The 22,142-nt window shown below is 38.4% G+C and overlaps 2 protein-coding genes across 6 annotated transcripts in view; one reads left to right on the top strand and one right to left on the bottom strand.

Moving 5' to 3' along the window:
* Positions 1–22,142, top strand: part of DIP-theta (Dpr-interacting protein theta) — a 554,628-nt gene that overhangs the window by 70,573 nt on the left and 461,913 nt on the right. The gene's annotated exons all lie outside the window — the stretch shown is intronic.
* Positions 1–22,142, bottom strand: part of DIP-eta (Dpr-interacting protein eta) — a 139,870-nt gene that overhangs the window by 7,025 nt on the left and 110,703 nt on the right. Inside the window, exons 8-10 of one of the 2 annotated variants that reach the window (XM_067764502.1) lie at positions 16,249–16,401; positions 12,211–12,264; positions 6,303–6,404 (exon numbers count right to left, since the gene is read on the bottom strand). In XM_067764502.1, coding sequence (XP_067620603.1) covers positions 6,303–6,404; positions 12,211–12,264; positions 16,249–16,401 — 309 coding nt within the window. The remainder of the gene's footprint in view (positions 1–6,302; positions 6,405–12,210; positions 12,265–16,248; positions 16,402–22,142) is intronic. The other variant, XM_067764503.1, reaches the window with a different exon arrangement.

The raw sequence follows: 22,142 nt of genomic DNA, 5'->3' as shown, positions 1-22,142 counted from the left end.
GGAAGGAACGCGTTAAACTTTACCCTCTTATTTAGATTAGTATCTGCCCAACCCGAGCAACGCTGGGTACCCTCCTAGTATCTTATATTTATTTAGAAAAAATAGAATAGGCTACAATCTGATTACACAAAAAAAATTTATGGAACTTCAAACGAAAAGTTCAAAATATTTTCGTAATGTTTTCCCGAAATTTCTAATTTTCAAAATCTGGTTTGCGTAGTTTGAGTTACAAATTTCATGAAAATTTTTTATTTTAAATATCGAAAATAAAATAAAAAAATTTGGTTGACTCAATTTGATAAAAATAGGCACTGCTATTTTTCTGTTCGCTGCTGCATATTTTTTATTGAACATACATAGATATAAATCAATCACTTAATTATACTTGGTAGTTGAGAGTTGGTGAAAGAGAAGCAGAAACTGTTATATGAAAAAAATTATAGCCATACATCGATACAATTAAGGAATCTTGTTGTATAACCAAAATTTGTGTAGCGCATAAAAAATGTTGAAAGGGCTGGGGTAAGGTCTTACAAACTTGCACTGAGTTTTAAAAGAACAATAGATTTCCGTGTCAAGACTGCGGTCATAGAGAGGGTAAGGTAGTATGCAGAGTAGTAGGAGCGTGGATTAGTGTAATTACGAGAGGGGAGTAACGAGACTGTAAGATATGAGCGGTGGCATAATAACAAGCGGCACCAGATCGCTAGCAGGGTAGCTGACTGCGGGGGTAAGATGACGGAGCGCGTTGCGGGAATAGAGGATAGACTACGCCGAAGATAAAAGGCTATGCTGTAGTGAAAGCAGAGGCTATCCTTACAGCGGTAGTCATCGACGTTATGCTTCATTGAACGGAGTATTCATCCATGAATTTAACTCTAAAGAGTCGTTGTAGTATAAGGTTGCCGGCTAGACAACCACGCCACCGTATTTGTACGCAACAAGGGAGGTGCCAGAGTTGAATATAAAGGGATGAATACCGGTACCATTTTTCACACACATAGCTAACGGAAGTGACTTAACATGGTTATGTAGCATCTACTCCTAACGGTTTATCGAAAGTGATAGCTGGATACCACCGCTGCTTTGACTTGTTCGCCTTATTTAAGATCTCGGGCTTCGAGCGGTATTGAGCTCATATACAGAAGTGTTCTAAAAACGCACAGACAATCCACCTTACATTTATGAACTGGTTTAGGACCAAAGTCAAAGCGTAGAAGAGGAAGCGAATGGTTCATAAAACCGGCGTGCGCTTCCTTATCTAGCCGGCTTGCGGGGAAAATAGATAGCTAGCAGCGGCGCAAGTGCAAAGATTTTCAGAACCTGATGACACAATCGTTGATAACGCAGGGAAAATAGTAATGAGCCGCCTAAAGAATAACAAGGTGATACGAACTATCCACCGAGTGGGAGTCAAAATGCTGGTATAAAGCATGCATTAACCATTATGCATAAAAAGGTCGGACCAGCACATATCTGATTGAAATTGAAGTGTGTTCTGCTCAACTTACCAGAAAGACGATCCTGCAATCCGCGCAAAAATTACCTTGGAATCAGTCTGCTCTTTATCTTGTACAAGGTTCGATATAGCGCACAGTGAGAAAGACTGAAGTTCAAAGTCAACAAACTGATTGAGCCTTATTAGTACTTTAGACCTCGAAAACTTACTTTCGACTAGATTTCTACTATACGCCAAATCCTTGAGAAGACTCACGAAGACAATCGACACTCACCATCTTTTTGTAGGTTTCAAAGCAGTATTTCACAGCACGAAAAGGAATTGCTTGAATGATGTTATCTCTGAATTTGCCAATGGCGCTAAACAACATGACTAACTCAAAGCATTGAAAAGACATTTCCGAGCCTCTTAAAACCAAATAGGACTTCAGCCAAGGCGAGTTCTTTTTGTGTGATATCTTGAATCCATTACACGAAAAGATACCTCTTGCGGAGGATTTAAGTCGCGATGGTACAGTTTATTATTATCATTAGCCTTAACAAACTGACCGTAAGTTATTATTCTTCCTCTGGATTGGCTAAACAGCCAAAGATACTGTGCCTTGCGGTAAATGAGCAAAATACGTGGTACTTATTGCCATCTAAGAAAGAATTGGCGAATTTGCTCCATGACTTTCATGTCACTGCACGCTGGATGCGTTATATCATGCGAATGAACGAAGACGCTCCGACCAAGAAAGTATTTCTATCGATATGCGTATTTGGAAGCAGAGAGAAGGCAAGACCTTCACTAAACTGATGAAGACTTGGTTTACCTTGGTGCTCCCACTTGGCTTAAACTATCACGGAACAGGTAGCACTAATATGCTTTTTGAAACAAAATATATGGTCCCGTGTTTGAGCGTTGAAAGAGGTCTTGGGGCCACAATTGAGCCGGAGGTTTGGTGCCAGGCTGTAGGAATATCAGCAAGTACTACACATATGTATAAGGATAATTCCAGATTAATGAAAGGGGTCGGGTTTGCTGTTTACAGCGGTAATCCAGACATAAGTAGATCCTACAGGCTGACAGATTACTGCAGCATCTTATAGCCATGAAGAAAGCAGCAAAAATTCTGAAGGAAGCGTGCTTAAGCTGCAGTCGCCTCAATATATAGATAGATAGGCAGGCGGCGATAATCTCACAGAGTACTTCAACAAGAAATGTTCTGGAATGCAAAGAAGCATTGGAAAAACTTCGCTCAGGCCGGATACCATACATCTACGCTCGGATCCTGGTCATAAAATTATAGAAGGAAAAGAAGATACTGATGAGTTGACAAAGGAGGGTGCAAAACTCGCTAAAACGACAATAGACATCCCAATCCTTTTAGGAGAAACTAAAAGAAGACAAGAGCTGCATATGATCCATAAAGCAAGAAAGGCGTTGACAAAAGCACGGAGCTGCAAAAGTTCTAAGATCATGTGCGAAGCCTACGATATTAGACTCACAAATTGGCTCATATCTCTGAAAAGAGAAGACTTAAGGCTTCTACTAACTGGACACTTCCTTCAGGCATCACATGCTTATAAGTTGTGTCTCGCTAGTAACAGCAAGTGTAGGAAGTGCGAGCGGCACGAAGAGACGGTAGAGCACGTTCTGTGTTCGTGTCCTGCGCTTGCCAGGTCTAGGCTCCAGTTATTAGGGGCGGCAGTGTAGCCAGTTCCCAAGACAGCATTTAAGCTTTGTCCCAGAAAACTTTTAGAATTTGCCAAGAGGACGGAGTTATTCTCTACATAAATCCTTGTACCTGATTGGGGTTCTTCCGTTTGGTCGTCAAACAAATTCTGCTAACGCTATGGAACCATTCAGTCTATGTGAGGTCTTTATTGGTCGGCCAGTTCAACCTAACCTAATGTGCTATATGAGGATGCCTATTAACGTGCTACACTCACACTCACGAAGCTACTTTTTTGCATGTATGGAAATATCGACCACTGCTCTTAGGACGATATCTCCTGCTGAGTGCTCATTATTTTTAAATACTGCTTACTTAATAAACTTAATAGTAGTAGCCAAAGAAATTTCAAGTGTTGGGCGATATGGACTCCCCACCTGAAAAGACCATAGCATATTATTTACAAATCATTAAATTATCATAACAAGGTGCTAAAATAGGCCTAAAAGGTAAAGAGGCAAACGTTACAAAACGGAAAAACCAAAAAAAAAAAAAATTATTTATTGATATACAATTAGAAAGTTTTATAAAAAAAAACAAAAAGCTGGGCGAGCTCTTGTTTGCTAAAATTTATTTGCATTGCTTTGCTTTGCGTATCTTTTTTTGGGCACTCTGGTTGAACAGAAATCCGGTAGAGATATACGCCGCCGATAAACGCCGCCGCCGCCGCCGATTTTTGTCGTTTTTCGTACGCCGAATGTCAAAAATATCGGCGCGGCGGCGGCGGCGTCGGCGTCCGGCGCGTTAATATATTGTCTACTCGTTTAAGACTGTTTAGGCCAATTAGTGTTCATGTCGAAAATTTGTCGGATATGGTCGAAAGTGGCATCACTGTCAGTTATAAAAAACTAATTGCGAAATTTAACTCTTTCTAACTGCTCAAAAGTTATTTAAAAAAATTGGCGCTTTCGATGTCAGCTTAACACGGACTTTGCATCACCCAATTCACCAAGTTATTAAAACAAAACACTGAAAGAAAAGTTTTATAATAAATATATATGGTCACTTCGCATATTTTTTTTTTCAAAAAATTAATAATTAACAATGAATTCAAATAAAATGACCCAAGGTGAACATGTTTTTAAATTGTCCTTAAGTTGTTAACAAGTTACCTGTAACAAGTTACCCGTAAAAGTGCCCATTTTTAAAAGAAATTTATATTGCGATTGGATGAAAGAATAAGCGAAAGCAGTAATGCAAAATCCTTTAGTAGGTTCTAGGGGAAAAAACGCTCCTTTGAAATGATCCTTAACTCATACTTAAGTTGCGGATATATGTACGTATGAGAAGAGTTTGAAAAATCACTGGGCTTACATTCAAACATCTAATTTTTATTTACGAAACTATAAAATAGCGTCTGAAATATTAATTTTGATTTTCACACTTCATGCCTCAACACCCAAGTCTCCCGGTTTGACATTTCCTAAAGTTGGCGGCCCTATGCAAAACTAGTCCCTTGGAGCGAATCACATTGATTATAGCCTATCAACCAAGTTTATATCACCTACACGTTACGGCTCCTTTTATAAATGTGAATACGTAGGCACATATTTTAACCAGGTTAGGCTTTGTCCATCGCAAGAACAATCAAAGTGGTGAAGCAAAAGCTTTTCCAAGACAGTCGAACTAATGACCGTGTGTGCTACTACCCTAACGTAGTGGACAGTCGAACTAGTCTGAAAACTGAAGCTACGCGGTCATCCATAATGAGCTCTTATATCATAAGGCCAGAACACAGCAGTTAACATCTTTCAACTTAAAATCGGTCGACTGTCATTTTAAAATATCGTTTTGATTTAACGAAGACTATTGAAATCGATGTTGTGAACACAAACATATGCAAACTTTGGTCTACATTTTAAAAATTTTATCCAAGGTCCTTGTAAAATTTTAATTATGTAGATGCGTCGAGGATTATACGATTTTCACCCAAAAGTTACGCAATGATATCCCTTTAGACTGCTTATGATTTCGAGCGCGGCATCCTTGGCCGAATAGTCGCTCCCTAACGTTTTAAGGTGTTTCTCCGGTGTAGCTCGGCAGCATAGCGCGTAAAAACATCCGCTAGAAAGTCTTCGGAGCTACACCTAGAACTCCTCGCAAAGTGACGTCAACGAAGGTATGAGTTCGAAGTTGCAGTTATATAGCTTCTGTGCTGGCATATGGGTGAGAGTCAAGAGACGTTGTAGCGACTGGTGGTCAGGATTGCTACTGTTCGCATATCGGGAATTGTAGCTCTTAAAAACAGCCGAAAAACTGGACGCGCCTGTGGCGCGAGAGTCATGAGTATTAATAGACCATTAATAGCAACCGTAAGTCGCATTTGTGAGTGACCGCCAAGGAACCACAAATGGTTTAAAGAAATTGTGTGAGCGCGACGATTATTAAAAGTTACCCCCAGGTGAAACTACGCTTTGCACGAGATATACAGACAAAACTGTGACCATTTTATGTATCTCTATTTCTTTTCAGCAGACGCAGCAGTACCAATTCCAAACACAGAGGTTAGGTTCGAAGCCTCTCTGGAGTAAGAGAACGAGGGGCAATCGCTTCGCAAGGAGCTACTCCTGAAAATTTTTTAACGATCTGCAAGATTTTGAGGCATAAACCCCGAATCTTTCCGAAATGGCCAAAACGCTGATTTCCTTAAATACATACAAACGAAACCTTTCCTAAATATTATTTTTTTAAATAGAAAAATCAAGCTTTTTAAAGTAAGAACACCGGCGTACACCGGCGCCGCCGGTATATAATAGAGCCTACGCCGCCGCCGCCGATGAAGCGATCGGCGTAAACCTCTAAAATACAGAGGAAAAAAATTTCATTCAGCTTATGCTGCAAGAAATATTTGTTTTTTATTTGTTGAGGTGACCTGAAATGTATTAATTCACAAACGTCTATATTTTTGGTGTGGTTAAAGTCTCAAGTGGCTGATAATTTTGGGGAATAACTAATGCCATTTGCACAAACAATAAAAGAGGCAAGAACTTCGTAGTTCATTGCAAGGGATGGAAGCATGAAAACGACCAAAGAAGAGGGAAAAGCCGAGTACACAGTTGAACTAGTGTTTGCTAAAGTTTTGGTTAAGTAAGTGAGTAAGTAAGTAAAGAATCATAATCTGCTCACCTTTTCGTTTGCCAGGATTTTCTGTTTCCCCGCTGTCGCCGCCATCTGCTGACTTCGACTGATGGTAGAGCTCTGAACTTTTGATGCGTTTTTTACCGCCACCTAAATGCCGCGCCGAAGAAAATAAGGAAAAAGTGAAGAATGTTTTAGTTTGAGACGAAACAGAGTTTTTGAATGAAAAAATAGCGAAATAAATTGCACTTTTGGTTGAGTAGAAATTTGAAAGCGTAAATTATGCATTTCATATTTTACTTAGTTGTTTATCCGCACAGTGGGCTTGCGTTGCAACCTAAAAACATTTTGGCTTGGTTTTTGTGTGATTTGAAAATGCTAAGATTATATAATTCTTCTCAGACGCTTATGTGGCCTTTTCGCGTTTATTGGAACTTTACACATATTCTGCCATTGAAATTTTTGAAGAGAGAGTAAAAACCGTAATGTGGCGCCAAAGAGCTTACAGATAAGATATTGAAATTGCAAGATTAAATTTGAACATTTAGAACGCTTGAAAACAAAATGGTCCCCAAAAAAATAGAATAGTTGTTACTTAAAGATAGCAAAGTGCGAATGTCCCAAAATCTTCATGTGGAACCATCGACAATTGAACTACTTTTTACAGCTTATTCTAAATAAGAACCCATATCTGATTTTACTCTCGCGTAATTCTTTTACACAGGTGGCGGCATATAACTATTTTAGTAGTTTTCCAGGCCTAGAAAATATGGAGGTTATGCTTCAAGAAGCGTATAGGAGGAGGGCCCATACAAAGATAACGATACAGGCGGCAAAAAATGGAAAAATAAGTGGGGAACAGTTCTACGCGAAACATCTGCAGACCAGTCAATCTTACTGACTTTTTGACGCTTGCAGTGCCTTCATGACGGAAATCTTTACCACAGAGAACTGCAATGATGCTACAGGGAAAGATCGGAAATTTTGTTGACGCCAAGGTTGCCTTGAGTGTAACCCTCCCATTGGTTGCCAGGGCACTTCAATATTGAAGTTTTTTTTGATGAGATGGCCAGGAAAGTTTTCGAAATGGTAATAAGTAAGGAGCACACCTCTATGTGACCACCACTGGGTTATTATCTAAGGAAAATCAAGGAATATGATGGCAACGAAATGTTAACCAGGATGACTGTGAAGTCTCATGGTTTTATGGGGATGCTCTTATAAGAAAGTGATATGATACAAACTAAACAAATCTGCAACGCAAGTACGTACGGGGACACCCCAGATCAATACTGATACCGAAGTCGAAATCGAAGGTTTAACCCTAACCATACAAGCGTCTGCCGCAAAATCGATTTAACAGGGACGAAAACTAAGCTGAACTTAGGCTGAGCTGAGCAAAACTGGCAGCCGGAACCCAAACCGACACCGACAAGCAAAGGCGGAACCGAAACTAGAAACCCAACTGAATACGCCGTGGAGCCCGCGTCTGCCGCAAAATCGATTCAACAGGGACCAAAACTAAGCTGAACTTAGGCTAAGATGGATTGACACAATGGACAGTAGGTCTATTGACATTATGACTACTTCAAATAGCCACGAGTTTAACTGATTTTCTATTACAAATATTCTCTAAACTTGAAGTTGAATAAGTTCTTGTTATCTCAGAGAGAGACTCAATGCACAGTCGACCGTCTGTCCTTCCGCTCGGCCGTTAACACGATAACTTGAGCAAAAATGGATATATCTTTACTAAACTTAGTTCACGTACTTATCTGAGCACACTTTATCTTGGTATTAGAAATGGGCGAAAACCGACTATCACCACGCCCACTTTTTCGATATCGAAAATTTCGAAAAATGAAAAAACTCCCATAATTCTATAACAAATATAAAAAATGGGATGAAACATGGTGATTGGATTGGTTTTTTGACGTAAAATATAACTTACAAAAAACTTTGTAAAATGGGTGTGACACCTACCATATTAAGTAGAAGAAAATGAAAAAGATCTGCAGGACGAAATCAAAAGCCCTTGAAATCATGGCAGGAATACTGTTCGTGGTATTACAGATATAAATAAATTAGCGGTACCCGACGGATGATGTTGTGGGTCACCCTGGTCCACATTTTGATCGATATCTCGAAAACGCCTTCACATATACAACTAAGGACCACTCCCTTTTAAAACCCTCATTAATACCTTTAATTTGAGACCCATATCGTACAAACATATTCTAGAGTCACCCCTGGTCCACGTTTATAGCGATATCTCGAAAAGGCGTCCACATATAGAACTAAGGCCAACTCCTTTTTAAAATACTCATTAACACCTTTCATTTGATACCCATAGAGTACAAACAAATTCTAGAGTCACCCCTGGACCACCTTTATCGATATCTCGAAAAGGCGTCCACTTATAGAAATTAGGCCCACTCCCTTTTAAAATTATCATTAACACATTTCATTTGATACCCATAGAGTACAAACAAATTCTAGAGTCACCCCTGGACCACCTTTATCGATATCTCGAAAAGGCGTCCACTTATAGAAATTAGGCCCACTCCCTTTTAAAATTATCATTAACACCTTTCATTTGATACCCATAGAGTACAAACAAATTCTAGAGTCACCCCTGGACCACCTTTATCGATATCTCGAAAAGGCGTCCACTTATAGAAATTAGGCCCACTCCCTTTTAAAATTATCATTAACACATTTCATTTGATACCCATAGAGTACAAACAAATTCTAGAGTCACCCCTGGACCACCTTTATCGATATCTCGAAAAGGCGTCCACTTATAGAAATTAGGCCCACTCCCTTTTAAAATACTCATTAACACCTTTCATTTGATACCCATAGAGTACAAACAAATTCTAGAGTCACCCCTGGACCACCTTTATCGATATCTCGAAAAGGCGTCCACTTATAGAAATTAGGCCCACTCCCTTTTAAAATTATCATTAACACATTTCATTTGATACCCATAGAGTACAAACAAATTCTAGAGTCACCCCTGGACCACCTTTATCGATATCTCGAAAAGGCGTCCACTTATAGAAATTAGGCCCACTCCCTTTTAAAATTATCATTAACACATTTCATTTGATACCCATATTGTACAAACACATTCTAGAGTCACCTCTGGTCCACCTTTATGGCGATATCTCGAAAAGGCGTCCACCTATAGAATTAAGGCCCACGCCCTTTTAAAATCCTCATTAGCACCTTTCCTTTGATACCCATATTGTACAAGCGCATTCTAGAGTCACCCCTGGTCCACGTTTATGGCGATATCCCGAAAAGGCGTCCACCCATAGAACTAAGGCCCACTCCCTTTTAAAACACTTATTAACACCTTTCGTTTGAAACCCATATTGTACAAACGTATTCTAGAGTCAACCCTGGTCCACTTTTATAACGATATTCCGAAAAGGCGTCCACCTATAGAACTAAGGCCCACTCCCTTTTAAAATACTCATTAACACCTTTCATTTGATACCCATAGAGTACAAACAAATTCTAGAGTCACCCCTGGACCACCTTTATGGCGATATCTCGAAAAGGCGTCCACCTATAGAACTTAGGCCCACTCCCTTTTAAAATTATCATTAACACATTTCATTTGATACATATATTGTACAAACACATTTTAGAGTCACCCCTGGTCCACCTTTATGGCGATATCTCGAAAAGGCGTCCACATATAGAACTAAGGCCCACGCCCTTTTAAAATCCTCATTAACACCTTTCCTTTGATACCCATATTGTACAAACGCATTCTAGAGTCACCCCTGGTCCACGTTTATGGCGATATCCCGAAAAGGCGTCCACCCATAGAACTAAGGCCCACTCCCTTTTAAAACACTTATTAACACCTTTCGTTTGAAACCCATATTGTACAAACGTATTCTAGAGTCAACCCTGGTCCACTTTTATAACGATATTCCGAAAAGGCGTCCACCTATAGAACTAAGGCCCACTCCCTTTTAAAATACTTATTAACACCTTTCATTTGATACCCATAGAGTACAAACAAATTCTAGAGTCACTCCTGGACCACCTTTATGGCGATATCTCGAAAAGGCGTCCACCTATAGAACTAAGGCCCACGCCCTTTTAAAATCCTCATTAACACCTTTCCTTTGATACCCATATTGTACAAACGCATTCTAGAGTCAACCCTGGTCCACTTTTATAACGATATTCCGAAAAGGCGTCCACCTATAGAACTAAGGCCCACTCCCTTTTAAAATACTCATTAACACCTTTAATTTGATACCCATAGAGTACAAACAAATTCTAGAGTCACTCCTGGTCCACCTTTATGGCGATATCTCGAAAAGGCGTCCACGTATAGAACTAAGGCCCACGCCCTCTTAAAATACTCATTAATACCTTTCATTTGATATACATGTCATAAAAACACATTCCAGGGTTACCCTAGGTTCTTTTACAACATGGTGATTTTCCCTTACTTTGTCTCCACAGCTCTCAACTGAGTATGTAATGTTCGGTTACACCCGAACTTAGCCTTCCTTACTTGTTTTTTTTTTTTAATTTTTATACGGTTTGAGTTTGCTCTACGCAGACAAACTATATGAAGATAATAGCTCAATTTGATATCGAAATATCTAAGAATTTTTGTGTAGAAAATATCTGGTATATAAAGTGGGCGTGGTGTTATAAAAATTACGCTCAGTTACAGTAAGAGCCTTAGTTATGGTCAGTGGGAATAGAGCATCATATCATCACTTCAATATCTATGTTTTACGTAAAAAACATTTGAGAATAAGCCTTCGGATGGATAGGCTGACGGATGGATGGAAGAGCAAATCTACCTTACCTTACCTTCTCTACCTACTGATTTTGTTTGGCAAGGCTACATGTTCTTTTCGGTAGAATCTTTAGACTACCTATTTTTGATTTCTTGAAGTTGGAACAGAAATGGCAGAGGGCAGTGGCTTCTACGGTGTTTTGAACAGAGCTAGCTATCTATGAGTGCGACGGTGTTTAATCCACGCCATGAGCTTTTAATTGTTCAGTTTCATGATATTGCATCATGAGCGATAATCGAAATAAATCGAAAAGGTTCATACAAATATAGATGCCCTTAGGATAGAAATAGCAACGTGTCTTGATGTACTATCCTTACACTATCTTTGGTTTATGGGGAAGATATTGTTGAAGCTCAACTCAATACGATGAAAGCCCCATTCGAAGTTCCAAATACATCTCTTAGATTAGCAAAACTTTATTTAAGAACTCACTGTGCCGGCCTTCAATGCTACTCGATTTTGTTTATTCTTCTACCTACCACATTCTTCAAACTCAATATCGACAGCGTGCTCGCTCTAAGTTTGCACGTCTGCCTTGTGGCGATTAAATTCTTATTTGCTTGGGGATTTATTTGATAACTGAAAATAAATAATTTATTTGCGCTATACTTTTTAGGGCCATAAACTATACAAAGGCAGCCTCACACAATTACACGAACCATATAAAGGCGCAAGTACGCGCGGGTTCCCAATGTCACAAAGAAGGCGCACTACCTAATAGTAGCTTAAGCTTGAATGATATCTGCACTGCTGTGACGTGGTACCACTGCCACCAAGTTACAAGTATGAGTGCAGCAACCTTTGGCTTTTCTATAGTAAATTTGTATACTAGAAATAGATGAGAGCGAGGACGATCATAGTATTTTTTTGTTTTAATAATGCCGAGTGGCTATTACGCATACGCCTGCCATAACTTGAGCTCCTGCACGGAGTTCATCTAAGGCACGCTGAAAGGACATTGAAGTATGTCGATTTGCATATAGCCTTGCTGCGGTTTTATGTACTCATACGTTTACAACGCGAAAACAAATACACATACACTGAAATATGAAAAAAAAAAGATGCTCAAAAGCGGGACTGCCCATGGCTGGTCTGGTTCAGTCGCTGACACTCACCTTTATAACGTCCTTCAGAGTTCTCCACGTAGTTCACAGCATTCGGTGGTATTCCTGCAAAAAAAATTGCAGGAAATGAAAAAATGTATTGGATTATGTAAGCAAAAGAAAAAAATGAGTTCTCATGAGCAGGTGTGAGCTTTTCATACATAAATCATACAAATTATGCAAGAAAAAAAAATTGTTTTTTAAATCTAAAAATTAAAATGCGCACAAAAAAAAAAAAAAAATTACGCCAGATTTGTTTTTTGTTCAGCATAAAGCAGTAGTAAATAAATGAATGAATGAAGTTCATTAAAATGCATTTTCCCTTTTGTGCCTCATACTAAATATTTCCCTTTCACTCTCCTCTAAGGATTGGGTTAGAAAATATTTAAATTCAATTACGTCCAAGTGCAGGTGTCTGGGTATTTGAGATTCTAACGAAGCGGTTAAATAATTTCCTTGGTACTGAATACGCGAAAGAAATATAATTTATAGAAGAGAGGTCGAGTTACTTATGCAGTTAGGGTTCGCTCCTTCATTGTGCTATTTGGCGGATTATTTTTAAGCTGATTTGAACTTGAATAAAAAATATTGTAGAATTTGGTCTTATTCCTTCGAAAAACGAAAATTAGAACTTGGAATTATTCACGACTTAAAAAGTATTCAATTTAGATTTGAATGAAATTTAATGCTCCATGCGCAGCTTGCATCAAATGAGGCAAAATATACCACAAAATAATGAAAACTGATCTGAATGAGTCTGCTCAAATGACTCATTCACCTGATGTATAATAGAATGGTTTTCCGGCAACTTCCTCTTTTAGCGATAAAGACACACTTCGAAGATTTTGTGAAGTGCTATCGATGATGATGATCTACTTCAGTGCGTTCCCATGAAAAGCACAATTAATGTACCCGACCATATCGGAAGCGAATAAATATGAAATTGAGGAGCTTGGGGTCGCTGACCCTCGCCTGATAACTGTATCTACGATATATTCATACTTTTAATAGTATTCGCCTACACTAGGTGAGGTTGAAAATTACGTTGAAACAGCTGTGAAGTTATAAAGCTTTCGGTTGCGTTTAAAACCCCTTGAATACGTCATGTTGTTGTTGTTGTAGAAGTGCTTCGCCCCATACAATAGGTGCAACCGATCACAAATTGCCATCAATATCCTCTAACGGGAGTCCAAGGAAACTTGAAGTTTCAACAGGGGTGGAACATAATGAGAAGGGTGCTGGAAGCGTTGGTTCCACAAAACAATTGAAGAGATGGTTGGTGTCATATGGGTATACATTGCAAGCAGGAAAAACATTTTGTATGTCAGGGTGTATTCTGGATAGTAAGAGTGACGCGCGTTTCCCTAGGGGCAGTGCGTTCCTCTTTTGTTAGTTCTTGGTATTTTTCTTTAAGAACTGGATTCACCGGACAATTTCCGACATATAGATCCGACGCCTGTTTGTGAATATCACTGAGGATCTACCAGTGCTTTTTGCTTCATACGGTTATGTTCTCAGGTGCCCGTATTTCCTCATAATGCTTACGGAGATTACCCCTTAAGCCCTTGGGAGGTGTAGCCACATCAATCAGATGTCTGTTGGGATGTCCAGCTTTCTGGGTATTCAACAGAAACTGTTTGCTCAGCATTTCATTTCTCTCCCTAATGGGCAGTACTCTCGCCTCATTGTGTAGGTGGTATTCTGAGGACATAACAACACAGCCTGTAGCGGTTCTGAGAGTAGTATTTTGGCAGACCTATATTTTCTTCCAGTGAGTAACCTTGTGCATTGTGCCATCTTCGGTGTCAGTGAGAATCGCAAACGGTTTATCTACAAACAAAATTTTAAAAAGGGATGACAACGCAAAGTACATACTTCAATAATTTGCGGAGCTGCATCTGAATCGACGCTTGTTTAGATCGGAGACGCAAAAATCTCGCGTATAATGCTCAGAAATTTGTTTAGCAATTCATTCGAAATCCTATGGGTTTTTAAGCAGACTAGTTAGGTCAACACAGAAGCGACGGAGCGACATTACCTTGGCAGAGCTTTAGTTTACCTGTTTTCATGGTCCATAATTGCAAAGCGATAAAAATATTCCCGAGGTTGGCATGCCTGCCGTAAAATATGACTAAAATCTACAGATCCGAAGGTTCGTGGAATATAAAAACTCGTTACCGAAATAGTCGGGCTAGTACGAGTAGTCGCTATTACAAAAGCGTACTGGATTCATTTACGACAAAAGACTATCAATATCTGTAACACTCCCCTTAACTTTCGGGGCGTGTTTTTGAAGTTACAATAAAGTCAATAAGTTTGTATTGCTCTTACGTCTTGCTCTTTCTTCTCTCCTCTTTGTAATCTAATCACATTCTCTTTTCTCACGGCCTCTCTCTTTACCATCCTCCATTCCAAGCAGCACCAAATCGAAATTATGGTAGTGTTGGTAAGAGTACTATCATCGTGTTTATACTGGGTTAGTATTTGATTAACAAGCAACGAGGCAAAATGTATACACGCATGTTTGTTAACTCTCAAAAAATTGCTCATAAATATGTTTTAAAAGGTATTTTATTAGCGAGGCTGACCACCTTCGGTGTCAGCCAAAAAGGAGTATTGTCGATAATATTAATGACTTTCATGATCCCCTACTAACAAAAAGTGAAAACACTCCTCGAATGCAACTATTTTTTTGCTTGGAACCTCGGAAAGTGCAACATATTATCATTACCGCCACACAAGAATAACGACGGACATGGCATGAAGTGGCAATATAATAAAAAACATGAAGTACAACTGCTGTGATGAGAGGATAGTGGAAAGAAACTATGGACGAATATCTCGCCACGAGCAACATCGAATCGCAATTCCCCGGCACCAGGCTCGGCACGGATGGCGTGTTTGCAATTATATTCCACAAATTCGGACTCCACGCGGTAATCTTTCGGGATGATATATCTTCACCGCTCTTTGAATTATGTACCGACTTACGGATAAACAAGAAGAAGCTATATATGTATATCCATAACGATGGTTTAATCGCTCGCCCAAGCTCCTGTATATTTAAAATATGCGAGGTATCAATAAAAAATCGGACCATTATTGTTTGGCAACATAATTACGTACTCGTTACTATGCGGAAATTAAATTTAGGTTTTGTTTAAAAATTCGAATGTTTTGTTTAAGTCTATTAGATATTTCTTCTTAGAATGTGAATTCGTTTCCCTTTTTGCTTAACGATTAAGATCTCCGGCGCGCAATCTGCGGAAACCTTTATTATAAGCAAGTTGTTTGCAAGGATTCTTTGAGTGCTGCTCAAACCCATGTAACGTTATTCAATTATCCTTCAGTTTTTACATGATGAAATAAATATTCAATTGTTTTCATCCCGTTGACGTTTTCCGTTATTGTGACAAGTTCGGCATGCATATTTTAAAGTGTTGTCTATCATGAGTTCTACTACAATCGGAGTAGATTTTACTATACATTTAGAAATATTATAACTATATAAGCCGCTACTAGAAATGTTTAGCCAAAAAGATTAACGTAATTTTATGTTCATGAAAAGACTACAAAAAAATTATGCTGAAAACAAATTGTTTGGAAATTTTATACAAAAATGAAGCAATCAAAATTTAGTACTTTTGTAATACAAGTAAATATTGGAAAATAGAGCTACCGAAAAAGTAAGGTTATGTTGTTGACATCACCTTTACTATTACATCATGAGTTTTTGGCGAATATGGAACTGTCATTTGGGCCAACAACTAAAATGAGATTTGAGTTGACAACTGAATTGGCAATTGGGTTGACAATTGGGTTAGTAATTGAGTGAATTCAAATAAATATAACTATCGGTAATCGTGGACTAATTAAGTGATTTTTTCCTTAACTAATGGACACCTAAGCAAACAATGACAATTCATTTTTCTATGCACTAGAAATAACTGACTATCATTACTTTTAGATAACCTGTCTTGCATAACAAAAAATACATAGTTTTGGAAATTTAGCCAAAAGGCCGGACATTTACTGAGTGCATTAACTTACGATATAATTTTATGGTGCCATCGGTGTCACCTAGCGAATTTTTTGCCACACAGCGATAAGCTCCAAATTCAGCTTGCGTCAAGGGATTAATGTGCAATTTCATTGAGCTGCGATATTCGCCAATTTCTGTAACATTCGATGTATATTTGCCACCTGAAATTGAAAATAGAAAAATCATATCATAAATCGAAGTTAATTCAAACTACCAAAAAAAAAATGACTATTGACTTAATCCAAGTTTATTTGACCACTAGATGTAGAACTTAATGTAGAAATATTAGCATTTGAACTCAAAAAGAAATATAGCTTGGTATGTGAAACCATGTCTATAAAAATATGTATGCACATAACGTGAAGGAGTTATGCATATAAGTACCCATCTGTCCAAATTTGCATGTAAGAGCATTAGCACCAATTAAACGTCGCTACAAAAATGCAAATTAAATTATTAGCATTTAAGCAGAGTACCAGTTTTTTGCCTTTTAATTCTTACATATTCGCTCAGTCCTGGCGATGACATAATGTATGTATATATGTCTGCATGTCTTGGCACACTCAATGCATAAAGATGCCCCGTAGGAAATGTAAATAGTAAAATAGCACAGACTTGACGCTTGACTTGCGAATTATCAAATTTTGACCGTCTACAAAGTTCTAAGATATAGAAAATTTACATTGTACTATGGATGTCATTAAGAATTCACCAATACAATTACAGTAATGTAGTCACAACATTCATTTATAATCCACCTACGCAATAAAAGAGGTAAGAAGTAGGAAGTAATGACATAAGCTGTTTTACGGTGTCTAGAGGGTCATCTGGATGATTTGTATGAAATTCTTTCGAACAACAGGTTGTAAAAGTAGTTCGCTCCAAGCATGCTACACACGCACCGTTGTAAGCAATAACCTTTTTTTTTCTGTCTATGCTTACTCGTTTCAGTACAAAAAGTAATCTCTCTCCCCGAAAATTCGTTGCATAAACTTCTGGTAACACTAAGGACTCATTCAGTCTATGCGAGGCCCTCATCGACCTGCCATTTCAACCTAACCTAACCTAATCCCCACAATTCCAATCAATCTCCCTTAACAGTGATCACAGAGAATCCGTATCAGGTACGAAAGGATTGCAAAACAAACCTTGATGACTCACATATAAGCAGCGCTAACTAGAGAATGTTTGCTTTGCTGGGCCTGCTCATTGAGGTATCTGCGGTATTTAATTGTCGACGTCGTATTCCCGATACATAATAACGCTTTTTCCGTCTTTGTGGACTGGTGCCAAATAATTTTCAGTACGGCGTATTGCTAATAGTCGGGAAGACGAAAGAAGATTTCCAGAAAAGATACTACTCTCAACATACCATCAGGCTTAGAGCCATCGGTAAATATATTGATGGCACCTTGAACAACATATTATTGCCTTTTGCCTAATTTTTGTCGTTTTGAAATGCTCGCAGGAGCCCCGCTAACGCAGATCTCCTAGCTACATTGAAAAATGTGTAAGAGTTTGAGGTTCGTGGTCTTTTTAGCCGCCGGCCATGAACCAGAACACCTACCTTCTTTTACAGGAGCACAAAGCCTTTGTTGATCCCGTTACCTAATCAGCTATATTGTCACTCCAGAGAAGTTTGCTACCCAGAATGACTCACCCATATTTGCCGTTATCGCTAAAAGCCAGACTTTTGCTGCCAACATTTGGTGATGTAGGATTCGGCGTTTTGTAAACTATTGTGAAAGGATCAGCTCAGTTTTGTCGGTTAACCCGTGTTCCGAACTTTTTGCCTATTTACATATTGTTGATAATCCAGTTTCTTTATATCCAAGAGAGTTTCAGGAAACTTGTTTTGCATAATAACGGAAATAACGTCCGCGTAGAAAAACAATCTCCCCCTCCATGAGTTGGAGTAATGGAGAGAGAACAATTCTATGCGGGTACCCCCTCTATTTATCAGCCTATGAGGCTTATTTCCACCTAGCTCCTTTGTAATCCTTATGGCCGTAAGCATTTTTTGTATAAGCCCATTGAGCCGTAGAAGAACATAACTAAGGGCACTACGACATCTATGCCGGGAGCTGTAATAGATTCTAGTTCCGGCAGGAGCAGTTGCTGAAGACTTGATTTTTACTAAGTTCGAAAAAAGCTAGTTTGGGTTCTCACAAATAGGATCTTAAAAGAGTTGTATATTTCACTATCACAAAAACTACAACCACGAATTCCTCTTACTAATTTAAAAAAAAAATTATAATAACACAACTTTTTTCAAATTTATTTGAAAAATAGTCGGATGCCAACTTGTTTTGAAAACAACCTACTCCGGCGACCAGGTACAAACCAGGTCTTGGCGGTAGCCGTAACCTTTTGACGTGAAAATATTGCTCTACATTTCGCACTTTTCTTTACCATCAAAGCTAATACAAAAACCTTGGCAAAAACATAAAACTTCTACCGCAGTGATTATGCAAAAGGAAAAATTTGTTAGACAGAATATATCTGCATCTCTTCACATTGTTAGAGCGTCATAAGCACAACCATACATACAGTAGCGAACAGAAAAATAGCAGTGAAGACTTTTTCAAACTTCGTCAATAGAATTCTTCTCTTTTTTATTTTCGTTATTTAAAAAAAAATGTCTATGAATTTTGTAACAGAAACTATACAAACCAGTATCGAAGACGTTTTCGAAAAATTCGTAAATTCCAAAAAAATATTGAACATTACATATGGTGTTCTCGGAATTTTTTTGAGTATGCAGCTTTACAGCCCAATCAATTTAAGTCTATCAAAGTACAAGCTCTATTAAAATTCGCTTTGATTTCCGAAGGATGTTGCAGATTTTCTTCATCATAAAAAGAAAATTCTAAATTTATATGGGGGAAAATCTAAAGATCCTTCGAAGAAAAAAAAACTGTCAAAAATCAACGCGGATTTCAAGAGACCTTACTAATACTTTCTCTGACGTAAATTGATTGGGATATAAAACTGCATACTAGAAAAATTTAGTTTTTCGAAAATTGTTTTGAGGTTAGGTTGCATAGTTTCAGTTACGAAATATATAAAAGTTTTTTCTTAAAATATCGAAAAAAACAGAACTTTATCCACGAATTTGATAAAAATTGCAACTGCTATTTTCCTGTTTCCTGCTGCACGTATATATATACATATAAGGGGGTCTAACAACCGTTCATTCAGGAGGACAGAAAAAACTGATTGCGTACTTTTCTCTTCAATGCCTTTTCATTTTCTCCCTCCTGAATGGCTACCTATAGCTTGCGCTTTTGGATTCACTTCTCAAATCAGCGTGATTTTTAAACTTTTTTAATATTTGTTTTATAATTTATTCAATAGTTTGGGCAGAATTGAAACTACGCGACATCAGGACGGTCAAGGCGTCAGCTGTTTCTCACTACATACTTATAAAGCTTTTCAAAGCCTTTTATTTCGGCATTACCATCCGAACCTGCATTAATCATTAAATTGATTTATCGTTCTCTTTTTTATTATAAGACTTAAGCCCAAATGATCGTAATTAAGTTTTGTGTTTCAATAGCGAATCTTTGCATACAACGCACTTGCGATTGCATGCTGCACGTCCCTGATATGGTCGCCAAACCTAAAGGTTACTCACTGGAAGAAAATACAAGCCTGCCAAAACACTGCCCTCAGAAGCGCTACGGTTGTGTTCTTATGTCCCCAGAACATTACCTACACAATGAGGCGAGAGTACACCACATTAGGGAGCGAACAGAAATGTTGAACAAACAGTTTCTGTTAAATACCCAGAAACCTGGGCATCCCAACAGGCATCTGATTGATGAGGCCACACCTCCCAGGAGCTAAGAGATCATCTCCGTAAGCATAATGAGGAAATACATGACAACTTGTGATGGGTCGCGCCTATTGGGTGGAAAGAAGCCCTGCTACAACAAGAACAAGAACAACAACAACCGTTTTTGCGAGCCGTCCGGGAAACGAATAAATATTCATAACCATCAGCAGTTGCCGGTGCAATTTGGTATTCAGTGATTATCTTTAGTGACTTTAATTGAATTTTTTTTTGGCGATGGTGGTTAAATTTTGTGTTTACCTACCACACTCAGCGTTTTTGCATTTCACCTCTACTCTAACTTATCGGCCGACGAGAGTGGTTGTTCGGAATTCCGTGTTGCTAATTTTACAAAAAATATGTATGAGTCACTAACTAAGCGAACTTTTGTTAACACCCCCGAATGTTGTGTGGGCTGCCACCAGAGTGCAGTCAGCGTAAGAGAATGTTGCTGAAAATGCCAAAATTTATACGGAGTAGAACGACGAGTAAAGCATTTTATTTTTGTTTGTTTGGAATTGTAGTTGTTGTTAAATAACTTTTTAGTTAAATCAGTTAATTAAAAAGTTATGTTGATGCTTATGCTCTGATGAGAGTAACAACAAAAACTGTTATGTCTATGTTAGGCAACTGGATATTTATGACAACACTTAAATTAAGAGAGAAAGGATTTAATGTCAGTGCGGACAACTATGTCTGTGAAATAGACATTTTTTTTGAATACTGAAGTAAATTTTTTAACCCGAAGGTGGTAAAAATTCTGTTTTCAGATCCCTTTGTGTTTCTAAAAACATTGTATTATATGCCGTATTTCAGAGAAAATTTTCTTCAATAAAAACCCCTGTCTTATTAAGTTTATCTTTAAGATTCTAAATTGGAAAATGTCACCTCCTGAAGCTAAGAGATATAGTCTTAGATTTTTCAGGGAACAAAAGACTACAAATAAGAAGTTCAAATAAAAACCTTAAGTTGACATAGCCTTGTTGGTTGTCCGGGCACTTGAGTCCGGCACCATCGGCTTGTTATGGCAGCAGCTATGAACCTTAAGATTTAGAAGTTTTAGGAGATGAGATGAGACGTGCGCCAGATAAATTTAGGTTTATAAAATAGTAGTACCACATTTTTTAGTCTCACATATTAGAAGCAAGCCTCCCATTCCTTTGGAAGGACTAGGTGGAAAACGATTTGTGTTCGCTTGATGTTCAAAATTGGCGTCAGATAGCGAAATCAATAAATGATTGGAGTTTGTTGGACAGCGAAACAATTTAAATTATCAAGTACAAGAGTGCTGGTTTTAATTGCCGACCTGCCGAAAATACATGCCATTCCTTATGCGTGATTCATACTCCTATATTTCTATCCTCTAAAAGGGTAACATCCAAACTATTGGCCGGGAAGCAAATAAATAAAATTTGAAAGTGTTGGTAAAGGTGGTGTTTTAAGAACACTAACGGAAAACTTTTTAGGGATTTCTTAGCAGACAGTTGAGGGGTGCTGAAGATCTTTATAAGAATATTATGCACGCCAGCATTCATGCTAGCTTCGACTTCTGCCCTGATAAGACGGAAGTGTGTTCATCAGCTTCCGCCTCTGCTAGTTCCAAAACACATATATTACGAAGCGGGGATAGGATGGGGAGTATGTATGGGACAGGGAATATAGTGACCTTGTTTACAGATCTATCCAAGGTGAATGGGAAAGTTGGTGGTATATCCTGTCTATCGAGAATTCAAATTAAAGTATAAATTAAGGCTAATTGTTTACTGCAGCGCCTTCCAAGCATAGAAAGTCGGGTCTTACGGATTTTCACGTTTACTCGGAAAGTTTGTCTGCTATTCAAGTGATGGACTTCAAAACTATGCTGCCGATCGTGGTCAGAAAGTGACTTAAGTCGCTCATAGTCGACAGAAGATACTGACTTCGAATCCCGGGCAAAGAATCATCAAACATTTTGAAAAACGTGTTTCTGTCATAGAAAGCTTCTCAGTGAAGGCCATCCGCCTTGCAGATGTCATTCGGTGTCGGCGTGAAAACTAAAAGGAGCATGACTCAAATTGGAAGAGAAGC

Source organism: Eurosta solidaginis, chromosome 2 (genome assembly GCF_040869045.1).
Source record: "Eurosta solidaginis isolate ZX-2024a chromosome 2, ASM4086904v1, whole genome shotgun sequence".
Lineage (NCBI taxonomy): Eukaryota > Metazoa > Arthropoda > Insecta > Diptera > Tephritidae > Eurosta > Eurosta solidaginis.
Note: the sequence above shows the minus strand (reverse complement) of the source record. Positions and strands in the feature narration are given on the sequence as shown.